General features: G+C 41.5%; 3 protein-coding genes across 9 annotated transcripts in view; 1 reads left to right on the top strand and 2 right to left on the bottom strand.

Annotated features, from left to right (window-relative positions):
• The window catches only part of tbc1d19 (TBC1 domain family, member 19), a 25765-nt gene extending 20735 nt beyond the window's left edge, over positions 1–5030 (bottom strand). For 2 of the 3 annotated variants that reach the window (XR_009827996.1, XM_062065255.1), the window contains exons 1-3: positions 4807–5030; positions 4633–4705; positions 2139–2184 (exon numbers count right to left, since the gene is read on the bottom strand). Coding sequence is in view for 2 of the 3 variants with exons in the window: in XM_062065255.1 (XP_061921239.1) it covers positions 2139–2184; positions 4633–4705; positions 4807–4974 (287 nt within the window). In the remaining variant the exon portion in view is untranslated. The remainder of the gene's footprint in view (positions 1–2138; positions 2185–4632; positions 4706–4806) is intronic. The other variant, XM_062065256.1, reaches the window with a different exon arrangement.
• Positions 4606–17289, top strand: LOC133661794 (cholecystokinin receptor type A-like). Of its 2 annotated transcripts, none has more exons than XM_062065258.1 (5): positions 4606–4741; positions 9072–9323; positions 11872–12133; positions 12195–12334; positions 14818–17289. In XM_062065258.1, exons 2-5 carry the CDS (start codon positions 9173–9175, stop codon positions 15576–15578), a joined length of 1314 nt encoding a protein of 437 aa, XP_061921242.1. In that variant the 5' UTR covers positions 4606–4741; positions 9072–9172; the 3' UTR covers positions 15579–17289. The 2 variants fall into 2 exon arrangements, with proteins under 2 accessions (XP_061921242.1, XP_061921241.1); XM_062065257.1 differs by lacking the exon at positions 4606–4741 and adding an exon at positions 7259–7427.
• rbpjb (recombination signal binding protein for immunoglobulin kappa J region b) overlaps positions 17197–19831 on the bottom strand; it is a 113387-nt gene continuing 110752 nt past the window's right edge. For all 4 annotated transcript variants that reach the window (XM_062065260.1, XM_062065262.1, XM_062065259.1 and 1 more), the window contains one exon: positions 17197–19831. In XM_062065260.1, the coding sequence (XP_061921244.1) occupies positions 19507–19831 (325 nt within the window). In that variant the 3' untranslated portion in view covers positions 17197–19506.

The raw sequence follows: 19831 nt of genomic DNA, 5'->3' as shown, positions 1-19831 counted from the left end.
GACTCATAGCTTGGAGCTGCTGCTGTAATTTTGTTGTATGTCTCGGAGAAATAAAGCGTCAAAGTCGCTGCATTAGGTAAAATCCAGGTTAACTCTGACATGCTTTTACTTTGAAGCTGACTTTTCACTTAAAATGGAGTCACTGTGTACGCGTTTTATTAGTGTGTAACTCGACAGCAGTTATTAAGTTGCTTAGCGATAATGTTAATACCAAGACCAGTTCTCAATTCAACATTCAACTACAAACATGTAACATGAATAAATAACTATATTATATTCATATTAGTATTTAAAGGCCTACTGAAACCCACTACTACCGACCACGCAGTCTGATAGTTTATATATCAATGATGAAATCTTAACATTGCGACACATGCCAATACGGCCGGGTTAACTTATAAAGTGCAATTTTAAATGTCCCGGGGAACTTCCGGTTCGAAACGCCTCTGAGGATGACGTATGCGCGTGACGTAGCCCGGGGAACAGAGGTATGCCTTCCACATTGAAGCCAATACGAAATAGCTGTTTTCATCTCTTTCTGGATGTATTCTGGACATCTGTGTTGGTGAATCTGTTGCAATTATGTTCATTGCATTATGGAGAAAGAAGCTGAGCAAGCAAAGAAGAAAGTTCTCGGTGCAAAGCGGACGTATTTTGCGAAGGAAGTCAGCAGCAACACAACACAGCCGGTGTTTCATTGTTTACATTCCCGAAAGATGCAGTCAAGATCGAAGAACTCGGATAACAGAGACTCTAACCAGGAGGACTTTTGACTTCGATACACAGACGCCTGTAGAGAACTGGGACAACACAGACCCTTACCAGGATTACTTTGATTTGGATGACAAAGACGCAGACGTGCTACCGTGAGTATGCAGCTTTGGCTTCCAAACATTTGATCGCTTGACCGTATGTGCGCGTCACGTACGTAACTTTGTTTAAATATATAAGCTTTTTGAACCATGGGTTAGGTGAACGGTCCTTTGGGCTGAGTGATTGTGTGTGTTGTGCAGGTGTTTGAATTGGATTGGCGGCTTATATGGAGCTAGGAGCTAACATAACAAACACTTGGGTGTTTTTATGCAGGATTAATTTGTGGCATATTAAATATAAGCCTGGTTGTGTTGTGGCTAATAGAGTATATATATGTCTTGTGTTTATTTACTGTTGTAGTCATTCGCAGCTGAATATCAGGTCACCCCCGGCTCTCACAGCATCTTCCCTATCTGAATCGCATCCACTCCCCACTAGTCCTTCACTTGCACTTTACTCATCCACAAATCTTTCATCCTCGCTCAAATTAATGGGGAAATTGTCGCTTTCTCGGTCCAAATCTCTCTCACTTCATGCGGCCATCATTGTAAACAATAGGGAACTTTGCGTATATGTTCAATTGACTACGTCACGCTACTTCCGGTAGGGGCAAGCCTTTTTTTTATCAGATACCAAAAGTTGCGATCTTTATCGTCGTTGTTCTCTACTAAATCCTTTCAGCAAAAATATGGCAATATTGCGAAATGATCAAGTATGACACATAGAATAGATCTGCTATCCCCGTTTAACTAAAAAAATTTCATTTCAGTAGGCCTTTCAGATAGCTGGAAATTAGCGCTCTAGTTTTCAGCTAGCGATTCAGGCCCTAGTTGTCAGCTAGCTAATGGCACGCTAATTGTCAGCTAGCGATTGTTGTGTTAGCTGGCAGCTCGCGATTAGTGCATTAGTAATCAGCTAGCGATTGGCGTGCTAGTTGCCAGCTCGCAATTAGTGCGTGCGTTAGTTTCCAGCTCGCAATTAGTGCGTGCGTTTGTTGTCAGCTACTGATTAGCGTGCTAGTTGCCAGCTAACAATTAGCACGCTAGTTGCCAGTTGGTGTTTAGAGCGCTAGTTGACAGCTGGTGTTTAGAGCGCTAGTTGCCAGCTAGCTATTGCACGACAACAAGGTATCTTGAGGACTAGTTTAATGTATAATATAATCATAATTTAAATTCATAGGGTCGGAAAACATCGAAGATCCCTGCGATAAAGTGATAAATTAGTTCTCCTGGTATGTTTATTTTCACAAATATTCTGGCTCTGTATTTATTTAGTATTAGATGGTTGGACAGTAGGTTCTACTGTTGTGTAAACAGTTTACTTACATGTGCAATTCTCTATACACTGCATTTTGGAGCTTTTTTTCCCAACCTGTTGAAGACAAAAATAGGTTTAAACAGTCTGCAAATGATATATACTCAACGAAAATATAAATGCAATAGTTTTGTTTTTGCTGCCATCTTTTCTCGCCTCAGAGCTTGTGAGAGTTTATTCTTGATCATAAATTATGTCTTTCACCTAGATCAAGGGTTGGCAACCCAAAACGTTGAAAGAGCCATATTGGACCAAAAATACAAAAAACAAATCTGTCTGGAGCCGCAAAAAATGAAAAGCCGTATATAAGTCTTATAGTGAAGGCAACACATGACGTAAGTGTCTATATTAGCTATAATAGCCTATCAAAATGACTATGTGTCGCAGGCTGAAGCAAATCTTCGTTGACAGAAATGTTGAAATTTAATATTTATTCTGCACATTTTTACAACATTAGAAACCATTAGTAAATCACAGACTACTCAGAAGGTGAGATAACGTCTGGAAATTAATGGCTTTTAATGGCCAAAGGTAATTATGTGTGTGTCCAACTTAAAAGGAAACGGCAGGCTGTCTTCTTCTAATAGATTTATTACAATCTTTGCAATCTAGGTAATGTTTGCTGTGGTCTGGTACAACATGAAAAAAACGATCAGAAATGCAGCCATTATTACATACAGATAATGTGTCAAACATAAATTAAATACACAGAGAACATAAGTAAAGGAAATTAAATGAGCTCAAACATACCTACAAACGAGGCATAATGATGCAATATGTACATACAGCTAGCCTAAATAGCATGTTAGCATCGATTAGCTTGCATTCATGCACTGACCAAATATGGCTGATTAGCTCTCCAACAAGTCAATAACATCAACAGAGTGCACTTCTGTGCATTCACGCACAGTATAAAACTGTTGGTGGACAAAATGAGACAAAGGAGTGGAAGACTTTACATTAGAGACATCCGATAATGGCTTTTTTGCCGAGATCCGATATTGTCCAACTCTTAATTACCGATTCCGATATCAACCGATAGCGATATATACAGTCGTGGAATTAACACATTAATATGCTTAATTTTGTTGTGATGCCCCGCTGGATGCATTAAACAATGTAACAAGGTTTTCCAAAATAAATCAACTCAAGTTATGGAAAAAAATGCCAACATGGCACTGCCATATTGTTGTGTGGGTGGAAATCAGGAGAAATTTGGGAGAATGATTGCCCTGAGAGATTTTCGGGAGGTGCACTGAAGTTCGGGAGTCTCCCGGAAAAATCGGGAGGGTTGGCAAGTATGACTGGGAGACGCAACTGCTCTGTACTTCTCCCTACGTCTGTGTACCACCCCGTACAGCGGCGTTTTAAAAAGTCATAAATGTTACTTTTTGAAAACAATACCGATAATTTCCGATATTACATTTTAAAGCATTTATCGGCCGATAATATCAGCAGTCCGATATTATCCGACATCTCTACTTTACACCTAAACAAACTGTTGCGTCAGTCCACACTATGGTGAGTTCAAGAACCGATGAAATTAGTAGGACAAAACGATGTTCACCAAATACTCTCATCAGTGAAGCATGCACACAAACATATTAAACAGTGGGCTTTCTAACAATTGGGAAGGTTTGTGTCATGTTTCTCCTCAAACAAAAAACATACTAAAACAACATTTCCCCCCCATCTTTTTCCATTTTTTTATGTTTTATTTAAAAAATGCTCCAGGGAGCCGCTAGGGCGGCACTAAAGCGCCGCATGTGGCTTGAGAGCCGCGGGTTGCTGACCCCCGACCTAGATGGTAGAAGGATGAGGATATAGGTTGATTGGCAACACTAAATGGTCCCTAGTGTGTGAATGTTGTCTGTCTATCTGTGTTGGCCCTGTGATGAGGTGGCGACTTGTCCAGGGTGTACCCCGCCTTCCGCCCGAATGCAGCTGAGATAGGCTCCAGCACCCCCCGCGACCCCAAAAAGGGACAAGCAGTAGAAAATGGATGGATGGATAATGCGACAAGTTGGTCAACTTTGGCATCCAATTTAGACCCGCAAAAAGTTGTATATATTATAGACAAAAATAAAAAAAAAGTATACAGTATAAGACAACATGTGTTGCATGGTCAGATGATAGTACAGTTAAAAAGATGTACAATGTCATGCATTGCAACATTTTTTTGCTGTGGAAAGAATGAATACATTTTGGGAGTCACATGACATAATGTGACGGGCGAGACACCTGTGGCATGGACATAATGTATGTATTAGAGTTCAACTGAGGAAAGATGGGAGCAAAAATAAAAGTGTTAATATTTTTGTTGAGTGCATCTTTTTAAAGGATGCACGCCAAATCATTCTCGACCAATACATGCTAAAATATCTGAGCTTTGAGTTACAGGTGACAAACTAGGAATAATAATTGAATTAAAGAAAATCAACACGGCGCCCGGGCTGCGCTTTGAACACACCTGCTTTAAATGATGTTAATGTTAAAATGTTGCACCTGATGATTTGAGGAAATGACGCACGTCTTCTTTCAGACACTCCAGTTTAATCTCCGGTTGGTGAAGACACTCCTACAGGACGTTTAGGAGAGAAAAGTGAAAGTAAAAGTGAGTGGTTTCGTCCTGCCAGCGCCTGTGAGCCGGATGTTAATCACTCATGCTAACATCCTCACTTTAGCTCGTTGCTCTATTTCGGAGTGCAAATGGCTTCCCTTCAGCCTCTGGACCAGCAGAGATATCATCACAGATACCTCGGCGTCTTCCTCCATCATTCTAAAACCTGGCGGTGTGGTTTTACAGCAGGAAACGTCAGCGTTTAGCAACGTAATTCGGCGTCGCATTGAAGAGAGGCGGGCGCTCTCGAGGGGAAACAGGAGCTGCGTGTTTTAGTTCCGCCCTTTTCATCATTTCCTACATGTCAACAATTCAATACAAACATGTACATACATCCATCAAATAATAATTCAATGTAATTATCATTATCCACACGAGCTGAATCATTTAGTGTTAAATGAATGTTTTTGTTTTTGTTCTTTTTTTGTTATTTTGATTAGAGATGTCCGATAATATCGGCCTGCCGATATTATCGACTGATAAATGCTTTAAAATGTAATAGCGGGAATGATCGGTATCGGTATTTTTATCATCGGTATCGGGTTTTTTTTGTTCGTTTTTGTTTTATTAAACCAACATAAAAAACACAAGCTACACTTACAATTAGTGCACCAACCCAAAAAAACCTCCCTCCCCCATTTACACTCATTCACACTCATCCACACAAAAGGGTTGTTTCTTTCTGTTATTAATATTCTGGTTCCTACATTATATATCAATATAGATCAATACAGTCTGCAAGGGATACAGTCTGTAAGCACACATGATTGTGCGTGCTGCTGGTCCACTAATAGTAAATAAATAAATGATAAATGGGTTATACTTGTATAGCGCTTTTCTACCTTCAAGGTACTCAAAGCGCTTTGACAGTATTTCCACATTCACCCATTCACACACTGATGGCGGGAGCTGCCATGCAAGGCGCTAACCAGCAGCCATCAGGAGCAAGGGTGAAGTGTCTTGCCCAAGGACACAACGGACGTGACTAGGATAGTAGAAGGTGGGGATTGAACCCCAGTAACCAGCAACCCTCCGATTGCTGATACGGCCACTCTACCAACTTCGCCACGTACTAACCTTTAACAGTTAATTTTACTCATTTTCATTAATTACTAGTTTCTATGTAACTGTTTTTATATTGTTTTACTTTCTTTTTTATTCAAGAAAATGTTTTTAATTTATTTACCTTATTTTATTTTATTAATTTTTTTAAAAAGGACCTTATCTTCACCATACCTGGTTGTCCAAATTAGGCATAATAATGTGTTAATTCCACGACTGTATATATCGGTATCAGTTGATATCGGTATCGGTAATTAAAGAGTTGGACAATATCGGAATATCGGATATCGGCAAGATTTAAAATAAATTAAAACATCAACACATTTGTTCGTGAATAATTCGACAATATATAAACACAACAATAAGATAACGTAGCAATCTAAAAAAACAAACTGTATTTTATTTCGTTCAATTGTTTGAGAAAAATAACAACAGTGCAAAAACTACAATTGGCTCTCAGACAAATGATTTAGCGCTTTCAGTTTGCAAACAGCTTATACATATAACCTCTGGTGACATTATAAGTATCTTCAAAACCAAACAGAACATAGAAGTCCTTCAGTATTTGAAAGGCGTAAAAAAAATGTTGGATCCCTATTCGTTTTTACGTTTTTGCTCAAATTTCTCAATAAACTTCAGTCCTAAACAAAAATCTCAAACATTTTTGTTTTATTTTTACCATTTTGAAGGCTTTTTGATCAGATAATGTCACATGTTTTTTATGATTAAAATACCTCATGTTATGCAAACTGTGATATCATTTGATCAAAAGGCATTCAAAGGGTTAACATTGAAAAAGAGACGTTATGCATTTATTTTTGTTTAGGACTTAAGTTGATTGAGCGATATGAGCAAAACTAGTAAAACAATATTAATATAAAATGTTGTTTCTTTTTTTTTTAATTTAAGGACTTTTATGTCTTGTTAACTTTGGGGTATATTCGAATAACAGTCACCTGTGAAAGGATTTGACAATATTTAACATGGGGAAAAAAAGGAAAAATAAGTATAAAGTTAAGTTAAAGTACCACTAATAGTCACACACACACTAGGTGTGGTGAAATTACCCTCTGCATTTGACCCAACCCTTGTTCCACCCCCTGGGAGGTGAGGGGAGCAGTGAGCAGCAGCGGTAGCCGCGCTCGGGAATCATTTTTGGTGATTTAACCCCCAATTCCAACCCTTGATGCTGAGTGCCAAGCAGGGAGGTAATGGGTCCCATTTTTATGGAGTAAGACAACATAAATTATGACTAAAATACAGGGGAAAAAAATACTGAAATTAGATCAAAGTCAGTCGTTGTCCTCTGAGGGTTAAACAACATCGAAGGGAACTGAAGAGAGAGAGAGAGAGAGAGAGAGAGAGAGAGAGAGAGAGAGAGAGAGAGAGAGAGAGAGAGAGAGGGGGGGGGGGGTATAGACTTTTTATTTTTGGTTTGCACACATCTTGTGTGATGTGTTGCGAGGCAGGGAGGTGACGATCATGGACGCCATCACTGTGCACGACCTGCTGCTCAACACGACTGAACTGGAGAGCCTTCTATGCAACTTGGGCATCAAGAATATCTCAAATTGCGCGAGTCAGAGAACAATTCTGCAGCAGCAGGAAGAGCAATCAGGTGTGGGATTTACCATCTTTTTATGATAAATTACAAAAGCATTTATTGATATCTCACTGCGACTTAAAATTGCATCTTTTTCAATGAGAGCATCTCGCTATCGGTCATGTTGTGTGCGTCATTACGCATTGCGCGTGTGGTGCGTTCAGGATCAGTAGTATTGGATCAATATTTATATTTTTCTCTTCAGTTTTCACAAATAATTTTTTTGTCGTGTTTTTGATATTGTAACATTGTTGACAGTCAGTATACTGTTTACACACTCAGGGAATACAATTTGGCACACAGGAGGGCTTCAGGGACAAAACGCAGCGTTTGAATAAAAGCCAAATAGAATTTTGTACTTTTGTTTACTCAATTTTTACTATTGGAGGTTACTAAGGCAGTTAAAAGATGTTTGTTTAAGTGTGCATTCTGGTAATATTGCTTATAAGTGTTATTTATTGTATATATTAATTGTTTTTATTTTCATATTTTTTATTTTATTTGCATTGTTTCTGTTGTTGCAACATGCTATATGCTTATTTTGAGGTTATTATAACTAAAATGTGCTTACTTACTATTGACTTTATGATAATATAGTATATCGTAATAATTGCCATAAAAGGTAATAACAGTATTATTGTGTTGATATTGTTACATTGTATATTGTTAATATGCTTGATGAAAAAAAAAATGTTTTGTTTGTCCAAAATCTTTGTCTTAGGTCTTATTCTGATCCTAATCATGATCAAAAAGTAAAGACAAAGTCACACAACCGTTTAATGATCAAAAAAATATGTCAGCTTTTGAATTCCTGGGCCAAGATAGTATCGTATCGATTCAAAACCAAGTAAATACAGGTCAAGTATTGCCATTATTGATACTAATAGCAATATTTTTTTATGTAACAATATCAAAAGACATGCATTTTATACTAGTGCTAAATTAGTGCTGTGAACTAATTTTTTTAAATCAGATTAACCCTACTATTAAATTGTGATGACTGTGGTACATCACAATTATTGTCATGCTTAGATAACCTAAATACATTTGAAAAAAAAATAAAATGTTGACACAAATGCATAATGCATATTAAATTCTATGGTTAATCCGTTTTTTTAACATGATTAATGCAAAACAATTGTGAAAAATTGCTTGCAATTACAGAGTGGTTCTCAAACTCAGAAAAAAACTTGACTCTCCAAGCACCGCCATAATGACCAACATTAAAATGCAGTGGCGTAGTAGGCCTACGTATTCAATAAAAACACAGCAGAGGTTTTATTTAAGAAGTTGGCCACTGTAACATTACACACAGTTTGATTATCAACACTGTGTTTGATCATAGGAAATAAAACACTGTACTTTCATCAAGTGGTTCTTTGGCGTCCCCCTAGTGGTAAACGTACCACAGTTTGAAAATCAATGCAATAATGCAATAACTTTGACAGCTGCAATATAAACCTAATGACATCAACCGTGACAACATGAACAGCACAACAAAAATAGAGATTTTTTAAAATAAAAATGAAAATATTGATTTCATCTGACTAGTATAGCTCCAAAACTGATACCACCCTCGGTCTCACCACATCGAGTTTCATCACGCATGTGTTGATGAGCTAAAAAGAATGTCGACAGTCGTGCTCTTTACCATTTCAGATATCAACAACGGGTTGCGCATCTTCCTCTACCTCGCCATCTTCCTGGTCGGTGTGACGGGCAATGGGATCATCATTGCGGTTCTGTCCCGGAACAAACGCATGTGGACCATCACCAACATGTTCCTGCTGTCCCTGGCCGTCAGCGACATGATGGTCGCCCTGGTGTGCATCCCCTTCACCCTCATCCCCAACATCATGAAGAACTTTGTCTTTGGGAGCGGCACCTGCAAGATGGTCATGTACTTTATGGGTATGAAGAGTAGAAGGTGTACTAATAATTCAACCTAATAATTTTGGGGGGCACATTTCCAGAAAGGCTATTTATTTTGTCGGACGTAGTTAAAAAATAGGCTTCTCTACAGTGTAAAAAAAAAAATCAGTAGATTTTAGCGTAAAAAATACTGTGGTACCTTTTTCCATCTGTAAAAAAGACTGTAGATTTCACAGTGAAAAATTGGCAGCTCAGTCACCAGAATGTTACTGTAAAAATGACAATGGTGCCTTTTTTCAGTTAAAGTAATGCACTATAAAATATATTATATTATATTCTCAGTCGCCAGAATATTTAGAGTCAAAATTTTTGTGGTCCATTTTTTTTCATTTACAGTAATGCACTGTAGAAACGACTGCAGATTTTCCAATAAAACTGCATCCCAGACTCCAGTATTTTATCGTAAAAAATACTTTTTTTTTCTTTTCATTTACGATAATGCACTGTAAAAACAACAACCATAGCATTTACATCCAAAAAATACTGGCATCTCAGATGCCAGAATTGTACAGAAAAATATATAATGTTTTTAATAGCAAATGAAGTAAAAAAAAAAACCCACACAAATCCACTCTTATTTTTTACCATACAATTATGGTGACTGAGTTGGAAATGTTTTAATCGTAAAATATATGGTTGTTGTTTTTACTGTGACGATCTGTCACTTCACTTCTGTTTGTGTTTCCTTGTGTTGTGTTTATTTCCTGTCTGCGCTCATATTTGATTTCCATTTCCTGCATGTCTCCTCTGAGCGCTCATTTCCCTCACCTGTCCCTGATTGGCAGCCCGGCACACCTGGTTGCAGCTGCCAATTAGGCTGCTATTTAAACCTGCCTCGCCTGTTCCTCAATGCTCGAGGATTGATTATTGTTTGAGAACCTTACATGCACGACTGCTTCCTTCTCTTTGAGAGTATTAAAATCCTCTTACCTGCCCATCGTTCTCCTGGTTCCTGCATCTTGGGGGTCACAAATACCGTAGCCATGCGAGTTCACAACATTTACAGCGCATTTCTCTACATGAAAAAAGGACCACTGTCATTTTCACGATAAAATTCTTGTGACTGAGGTGCCATTTTTAAAATTGTAAAGTCTACGTTTTTTTGTTTTTACACAGCATTACCGTCAATGGAAAAAAAGGTACCTCTGTCATTTCACAATAACATTCAGGTGACTGAGGTGCCAGTTGTTTATTGTAAAATCTACGATTGATGTTTTTACACGGTATTAGAATGGAAACATGGTACCGCTGTTATCTTTGCAATAAAATTTTGGCGACTAAACCGCCAATTTTTGGTACCGTAAAATCTAAAAAATCGCTCCGGTGTTCTTAAGGACCTTCTGCAAAAAAAACTATAGTCAAAGATCATCTACATGACAGCGCTGTAGTGTTTTTAAAAATCTGCTGCATAAATGTTACTCTCTCACAAGTTTTTGGATTTGGCTGAGCTGCCAGTTTTGAATCGTGAAATATACGGTCGTTTTTAGAGTGCATTACTGTAAAAGGAGAAAGAAAGCTACCACTATCATTTTTACGATAAAATTCTGCCAGTTGTTGTAAATCTACAGTCGTTTTTATAATGCATTACTGTAAATCAGTGGTTCTTAACCTTGTTGGAGGTACCGAACCCCACCGGTTTCATATGCGCATTCACCGAACCCTTCTTTAGTGAAAAATATATATATATATTTTTTTCAAATTAAAAAAAAAGTTGTATGTTTTTTTTACTGGTGCACAAAATGAACCGTGCATGAACATCCCATTGTTCAAAGAACAAAACCAACACAGTGCATGAACTCACAACAAATTACACACCTTACACACATTACCATGAATTGATTAACGTGGACCCCGACTTAAACAAGTTGAAAAACTTATTCGGGTGTTACCATTTAGTGGTCAATTGTACAGAATATGTACTGTACTGTGTAAACTGTATTGTGTATTCTCTTCCTTTGCTATCTGCTAGTAAAAGTTTCAATCAATCAATCGAAAAACCTGCAAATCAGATGGAAAATTAGAGGGAACTTTGTTTGGGGGTAACCATAATATGCTGATAGGGAGAAGTTTTTATTTACACAATAAGTCGGGTGTCTCTTTACCTCCGTGGCGGAGGCTCCGCCGAACCCCTGAGGTCGACTCACCGAACCTCTGGGGTTCGATCGAACCCAGGTTAAGAACCACTGCTGTAAATGAAAAAAGTTACCACTGTCATTTTTCAATAATATTCTGGCAACTGAGATGCTATTCTTTTTTTTCTGTAAGATTGTAAAATCGCTCGGCTGTTTTTAAAAGCTAGTCAAAGATCATCTACATGACAGCGGTCTAGTGTTTTTAAAAATCTGCTGCAAACATTTTATTTTCGCACAAGTTGTTTTGAATTGAACTCAAGAGCCAGTCTGGTGTCCTTCCCAACAAGTGTCACTGGGATATCCCGCCCTCTAGTGGCCGGAGGATAGTATTATTAAAACTTTGTCGTGTCGTATCCCCGCTCTGGAACAGAAAATATCATTTTCATTCTGCTCAGGTATCTCCGTGTGTGTCTCCGCCTTCACCCTGGTGGCCATCTCCTTGGAACGCTACAGTGCCATCTGCAAGCCGCTAACCTCCAGGACGTGGCAGACCAAATCCCACGCCGTGAAGGTGATCGGTGCCACCTGGATTTCGGCCATCCTGCTGATGCTGCCTTATCCATTTTCCAGCACTCTGAAGCCCTTCACACGCCGCAACAACACTACGGGTTACATGTGCCGTGTGGTGTGGCACAACGATGCCATCCTCAAGTCCTGGTGAGACCGAACAAAAGAAGCAGGTTGTTGGTTGTGGATGTAATCCATGCATGGCTTTCAGGTATGTGTCCTTGTTGGTGCTGCTCTTCTTACTGCCGGGGATCATTATGATGTTGGCCTATGGACTCATCTCTCTGGAGCTCTACAGAGGGGTCCGCTTTGAGCTCTCCGACAGGGCATCATCATCATCATCAACTCGAGGTTGTATCACTTTCTTTAAAGTCAGAAGTTTACATACATTTCTTCGTATTTGGTTACACATCTTTCGGCACATCTTTTTGGTTATTTTTAATCTGGCATATTCTTCCTGACAAAACTGGTGGAGCCGAGTCAGGTTTCATGGCTGCCTTACTCACACACACCTTTTGGAATCTGCCCACAGACTTCTTTGGGATTAAGATCAGGCCTTTGTAAGGGCCACCCTTAAATATTGACTTTGTTGTCCTTGGGCCTCTTTGTGACTCTTTTGGCAATGTACTTATGGTAATCAAGGGAGACCTTTTCGAGCTCACGCTTCAACTTCCTAACTGGTTAGGGTCCCAAATCTACCACTATCGTCTGCTACCCTTCATGGGAGCAGACTGGGGAGAGTCCTACCACTGTCACCTGCTACCCCTTAAGGCAGCTACTTGGTTAGGGACCTACCACTATCGTCTGCTACCCTTTAATGCAGCAGACTGGTTAGGGTCCTACCATTCACTATCATCTGTTACCCTTTACTACGGCAGACTAGTTAAGGTCCTACAACTATCGTCTGCTACCCTTTAATGTAGCAGACTGGTTAGGGTCCTACCACTCACTACCATCTGTTACCCTTTACTACGGCAGTCTAGTTAGGGCCTTACCACTATCGTCTACTACACTTGAATGCAGTAGACTAGTTAGGGTCCTATCACTACCATCTGCTAATTTTGAACGTAGCAGACTAGTTTGGGTCCCACCGCTATCGTCTGCTGCCCTTTAATGTGGCATATTAGTCAAACCACTACCACTATTGTCTGCTATCTTTGAATGCGGCAGACTAATTAGGGTCTTACCACCATAGTCTGATACTCTTTAAGGAAGCAGAGTAGTTAGTGTCCTATCACTATCGTCTGCAACCCTTGAGTTCTGCAGACTAGTTGCTTGCCACCACTACCACGATTGTGTTCTACCCCTTAAGGCAGCAGACTGGTTAGGGTCCTACAACTATTGTCTGCTACTCTTTAAGGCAGCAGAGTAGTTAAGATCCTACCACTATCATCAGCTACTCTTTAACACGGCATATTTGTTGGGGTCCTACAGCTATTGTCTGTAATGGCCACCCTTAAATATTGACTTTGTTGTCCTTGGGCCTCTTTGTGACTCTTTTGGCAATGTACTTACGGTAATCAAGGAAGACCTTTTCGAGCTCACGCTTCAACTTCCTAACTGGTTAGGGTCCCAAATCTACCACTATCGTCTGCTACCCTTCATGGGAGCAGACTGGGGAGAGTCCTACCACTGTCACCTGCTACCCCTTAAGGCAGCTACTTGGTTACGGACCTACCACTATCATCTGCTACCCTTTAATGCAGCCGACTGGTTAGGGTCCTACCATTCACTATCATCTGTTACCCTTTACTACGGAAAACTAGTTAGTGTCCTATCACTATCGTCTTTACTGCGGTAGGCTAGTTAGGGCCCTAATACTGGAGTCTGCTACCCTTGAATGCGGCAAACTAGTTAGGGCCTTACCACTATCGTCTGCTACACTTGAATGCAGTAGACTAGTTAGGGTCCTATCACTACCATCTGCTAACTTTGAACGTAGCAGACTAGTTTGGGTCCCACCACTACCACGATTGTCTGCTAGCCCTTAAGGAAGCAGACTGGTTAGGGTTCTACCAATATCGTCTACTACCCTTAAATGCAGCAGACTAGTCAGTGTCCTACTACTACCGTCTACTACTCTTTAAAACGGCAGATTAGTTTGTGTCCCACCACTACCTGCTACCCTTGAATGCGGCAAAGTGGTTAGGATCTTAGGATCTTACCACTATCGTCCTGCCTATATCGTCTGCTAGTCTGCTACCCTTGCATTCGGCAGAATAGTTAGGATCCTACTACTATCGTCTACTACTCTCTAAGGCGGAAGACTAGTTAGGGTCCCACCACTATTGTCTGCTGCCCTTGAATGTGGCATATTAGTCCAACCACTACCACTATTGTCTGCTACCTTTTAATGCGGCAGACTAATTAGGGTCTTACCACCATAGGCTGCTACTCTTTAAGGCCGCAGAGTAGTTAGGGTCCTATCACTATCGTCTGCTACTCTTGAGTGCTGCAGACTAGTTGGGTGCCACCACTACCACGATTGTCTGCTACCCCTTAAGGCAGCAGAACGGTTAGGGTCCTACAACTATTGTCTGCGACTCTTTAAGGCAGCAGAGTAGTTAAGATCCTACCACTATCATTCGCTACTCTTTAACGCGGCAGATTAGTTGGGGTCCTACAGCTATTGTCTCCTACTCTTTAAGGCAGCAGACTAGTTAAGGTCCTACCACTAAGTCTTCTACCCTTCATGGCAGCAGACTGGTGAAAGTCCTACCAGTCATCTTCTACCTTCAAGGCAACAAACCTGTTAGGGTCCTTGTGTTAATGAAAAAATCTGCCAGGCCTCACATCCTTTTTGTGACGCTCTGTCGTCTTCTCCCTCCCGGCAGACAAACCAGTGAGCTTGAGAACTCGAGGGAGCGATGGCGACGGCTGCTACGTGCACTTGAAAAGAGGATCTACTCAAAGTGGAAGCATCAGCGGCGCCTACGCTCCGGTCCGTGTGAGCCAACGCGGTAACAAGGCTAACCTGCTGAGCAAGAAGCGAGTGATCCGCATGCTCCTGGTCATCGTATTCCTATTCTTCCTGTGCTGGACGCCCGTCTTTGTGGTCAACACCTGGCAGGCTTTCGACCAGGGCTCGGCCTACCGTCTCACAGGCGCGCCTATTTCCTTCATCCACCTGCTGTCGTACACCTCCACTTGCATCAACCCCGTCATCTACTGCTTCATGAACAAGCACTTCCGCCACGCCATGATAGCCACATTTTACTCATTGCGCATCCTCAAGGAGCACGCCATTGACATATGGGGCAGGATCACAGGTGCCAAAGTTTGCCAGGGAGAGGTCCGTCAGACCCGAGAGCAGAGACGGCAGAAAAGACAAGAGCAGAGATGCCAAGGAGAGGCCAAGCAGAACTTGGAGCAGCGGGTTGAGCAGATGGACATCATGAAGTCAAACATCCAAGTGACTCCTGACGCGTGCCATGACCCGGACGGTGTGGAGCTGTCCGTCAAGCCGTTTGTTGAGAACATGGAGCTGAGCCCTGAGCACAGCAGCGAGCAGAAGAGTCAAGGCGTGCTGAGCAACATGACCTCCTGCATGAGCATCAACAGCGTTCGCTCGCTACTGCCGCCTGAACTGGTCTGAAAGGCGTTACGAGACTCAGAGCGACAGGAAGCAACGTTGTGCTGTCACTGGACTCATGGGAGCGTGACGCAGCACAACACTTGTATGGGATTTGGACTGGTATGGAAAACAGGAGTGTCGTAGGAGTCACTGGTCATGGTCAACCTCCCAGCTGTAAATCTGCAACAAAAACATTGAAAACTCCAGAAGAGCAACGACACTCACTTTCAGTCCTACAAGTGCTTGAAGGTACAATGGCTGCCTCTAGATTACATCAGTGAGTACATTGTCACTTTTTAAATGTGATTTATTTAGCTAAGGTGTTGTTGTATCTTAGACAAACGTTATTGATCCACAGGGGAAATTGTTCCACACAGTAGCTCAGTTACAAAGGATGGAAAGGATAATGCAGGTATAAAGTAGACTAAAATGTACCATAGTAGCAATATAAAATATATGTAATATTTACATACAATATATACTGATATATTATAATTTTTATATAATATATGCAATTATATATACATTTTAGTAATACACATTTCAACCTTAGCCTTACTTGTGGGAGACATCAACGCCTTGTGAAACACAAGGAGTGACACTGTGTCGCTTGAAACCTCAACGTGTGGGTTTTATTTGAAGAAAAAAAACATGTGCCCGATACAGCTGCTGTGTCACTTGACTGCCAAGCACCAAACTGTATTGATCAACAAGTGACAGTTTGTACTAAAATAATTTGTAAGAGGGCCGCGCTGAATTAAATCGAACTGAAAAAAAAAAAAAATTAAATAGGAAAATAAATGGTTAAGAATACAGCCTGCTCAGTGGCCTTGTGGTTAGAGTGTCCGCCCTGAGATCGGTAGGTCGTGAGTTCAAACCCCGGCCGAGTCATACCAAAGACTATAAAAATGGGACCAATTACCTCCCTGCTTGACACTCAGCATCAAGGGTTGGAATAGAGGGTTAAATCACCAAAATATTCCCGGGCGCGGCCACCGCTGCTGCTCACTGCTCCCCTCATCTCCCAGGGAGTGAACAAGGGGATGGGTCAAATGCAGAGGACAAATTTCACCACACCTAGTGTGTGTGACAATCATTGGTACTTTAACTTTATTATTTGGCTCATTAACCACAGTTGTGCATTTTATATTATTTTCTGTGCAACTATTTGTTCATATTATACAAATTATATTTGCCGACTATTAGTTTTACTTGCCGGTCAAATATACCGATTTAGTGGATTATCATTATGAAACACCAACACAGTATCAGTGCAGCGTCAATACAGCTAGCGAGTGTGCCATACACTTACTGAGGCATCATTTACACGTCACTACTAAATTGGGGTCCTACCAGATTCGTCTACAATCTGTTCAGACAGCTACTGTACTGTACTGTTGGACATTAGCCTTATCTTTCGTTTTCTATACCCGTGGTGGGACGCGGTGCACCTGCACCATCAAAAGGTTTGATTCCTGGTACTGTCCAGTGGAGAAAGAATGAGGTCATACCTTGCAGTGTAAATATCACTTCTGCGTGCCTATATTGACAACACAGCCATGTTATCTTATAGATAATTGAATGTCAAATAATGCTCATGTTGTTATGTGTGTGATTAGTCATTAAATACATAAAAAAGTAAGACTTTATAACACTTTTTATTCTCATTTTTATGACATTTTTTGTGTTTTAATGACAGACTGGAGCATGACCCGGAGCTGGAATATGTACAAAAACTGCTATTAAAAACCAAAAAAACAAAAGTCCCCTTGTTGTGATGTTATTGCTAAATGTTACAAACTAGCGGTTGAGAAAGAAGTATACTACTACTACCACAATGACCAGTACGAAAAAAAACACACACATACAGTGACAGTGTGTTAGCGCTCTGTAGTGCAAACAGCCCAAATAGTCTGAAAGAGAAGTAAGGCTGAGAGCGACAGAGGGAGGAAAAAAGGTTTAAAGCTGCCTCTCGCTGTGCAGTGCACGACACCTACATGTTCAGACATTTGACATTCCTCCAAGACACAAACATTGTTCAGAGCTCCTTTAAGAAAACGATGACAGCTGCTTCCAGAAGAGTACATAAAAAACATTTTCCAAAACAATTCCAGAGAAGGCGTGTAACATTTCCAACACCCCGCGACACTCACGTCCCTTTAAAGAAGTGTAAACCAGCTCAGGTTGTCAAGATCAAAGTGCCCTTGAACTCTGTGATGATGATGATGATGATGAAGATGATGACGAGGGAAGGGTCAACATGTAAACAACCCAAAACATTCCAGAGAAGGCGGGCGATGCTAGCGACAAACAGAGAGTTAAAAAACAGACACAAGACTTGCGGTTAAATAAAATCTACATTTTTAAGATTGCGCGACCTCTGACCTGGCCAGTAAAGGGTTTGTAAAGATTTGTTGCTGTAACAAAAAGGAATTTGCCTCTTTTTTTTGTTAGAAAACCCGAAATAAAACAAAAACCCAGGCCAACCCAAGGCAGCGCAGGCAATAATGCACTTTTTTGACATCAGACAAGGGGAAACTTTGTACCAATAATTTAAAATATTACAATATACAGTAAAACATATCAACTTAAATTGTTTTTTTTTCCACCGGAGGGGATCGAGTGAATCCTTTTTTGTGTGTGTTGTGAAAAAGACAAACGTTAACACATTCAAGTTACAGTTGGACTGTAAGCTGCTAAGTATTGCCTTTAATTGTCAAGTTAGTTTTTTCCCCTCAGCCTTTTGGAGTATCTGGACGCTAATGGAGTGAGTCAAACTCAATGATCCATTACAATGACACACACTCACACACACACACACACACGCACATACGCACACATGCACACTGGCTGGTGAATTTGTAGTGCTCAGGTGGACAAAGTGATGAGCTGTACAATATTGCTGCTCTTAAATGTTCCATAATACACAAAAGAAGGTCTTTCTGCACTCTGTCGGCGTGGACGCGTGTCTTTTTTTGTAGGTCGCGTTAGAAAAAGGAAGGCGCTCGGGAGAAAGTACCAGCAGTGGAAGTCGAAGGAAGGCGAGGAGAAGCTCTCGCTCAAAACGACCGTTTTTTTTTGTGTGTAACTGAAGGTAAGGCCACATTGAGTCGCTAATGACGCCGCTGGAAGACACTAACGCGTGATATGACGTGAGGCTAAGGCCGTCCAACAAGACCGCTTGGACGCTCCGTGACTTGGACAATTCCGACGGAGTCGTGGCGCACGTATTGGCAAAGGCAAGGCAGAGGCGTTGCTTAAAGCTTTTCTTTCTTTTAAAGACTTCATAAAAACCAATGATAATAAAAAATAGGCCCTCTGAGGTCCCCCCTCCCCCTGTCCCAACTACACAAAACAAAAACCTTCGCAGACTTTTAAGGGCAGGGGGGAGGGGGGAAAGGGGGGGGGGGGAGCCCACGCTCAGAGGAGGAATACAAACTATTTGGTAACAAAAGTGGACTATATGTTTAATACAAAAAAAGGTATGGAGAAAAATGTACCTTTACTAAAGCTTATACAAGTTCCTTGGTCCATAAAAACGATGTCACCGTCGCGTTTTGTGTCCCTCTGCGTCCTCGGACAACAATACATCCATCACCGGGAAGCATGGAAGGAGGGCAGTGCAAAAATATTCATTCCACTTCAGCACTCTTTGGGGCGGCGTTGGATGTATTGTTGTGGTGGATTCATTGTGGCAACTGTGGAAAGGTGCTGGTGCTCTGCGGGAATATTCCCGAGCACCAGGACTGGATCCTAGCAGGTCCCCAAAGTGACCGCAGGGGAGGGGGAAGCTTGTCCCGCTTGGTGATGTCACTCCTCCTTCGGACCCCCCGGCGCTTCTTTCTTTGTCATTTTTCCATCCAAAATTGAAACGCAGCAGTTTGATTGTTCCCCAAAGTCGTTCCACACCCGCCGGTATATTTGCTCTCAAGGCAGACGGAATAGGGCGTTAGGAAACCACGGCTGCGGCAGCGGACGAAGACGTAACTCCTGCGCCGGAGGCGGCACTGGGGGCGTAGACGGCGGCGCCTGTCTCCTGGCCGCCGCCGTCCCTCAGCAGGCTGGAGTTGCCGGCCCTCAGGATGGCGCCGGCCGCGCTGCAGTGTGGCCGCGGCCCGGGCTCCGGCGTGTACGTAAAGGTCAGCGTGGTGGAGTAGATGATGCCGTCGTTCCTCACCAGCGTGACGGGCACCTGGACAGGCTGCCGCACCCAGCGCCAGCCCTCGCAGAAGGCGGAGATGTCGGGCACCACGCACAACATACTCTCTGCGCAC

This window comes from Entelurus aequoreus, linkage group LG12 (genome assembly GCF_033978785.1).
Source record: "Entelurus aequoreus isolate RoL-2023_Sb linkage group LG12, RoL_Eaeq_v1.1, whole genome shotgun sequence".
In the NCBI taxonomy this organism is placed as follows: domain Eukaryota; kingdom Metazoa; phylum Chordata; class Actinopteri; order Syngnathiformes; family Syngnathidae; genus Entelurus; species Entelurus aequoreus.
This window is presented reverse-complemented; position numbering and strand designations above follow the sequence as displayed.

Bases quoted from the DNA above. Each gene is read 5' to 3' on its own strand.
- LOC133661794 (XM_062065257.1), top strand. From the start codon at position 7,292: ATGGACGCCATCACTGTGCACGACCTGCTGCTCAACACGACTGAACTG. The intron at 7,428-9,071 runs GTGTGGGATTTA...TTACCATTTCAG, and splicing joins GCAGCAGGAAGAGCAATCAG to ATATCAACAACGGGTTGCGC. The intron at 12,335-14,817 runs GTTGTATCACTT...CCCTCCCGGCAG, and splicing joins ATCATCATCATCAACTCGAG to ACAAACCAGTGAGCTTGAGA.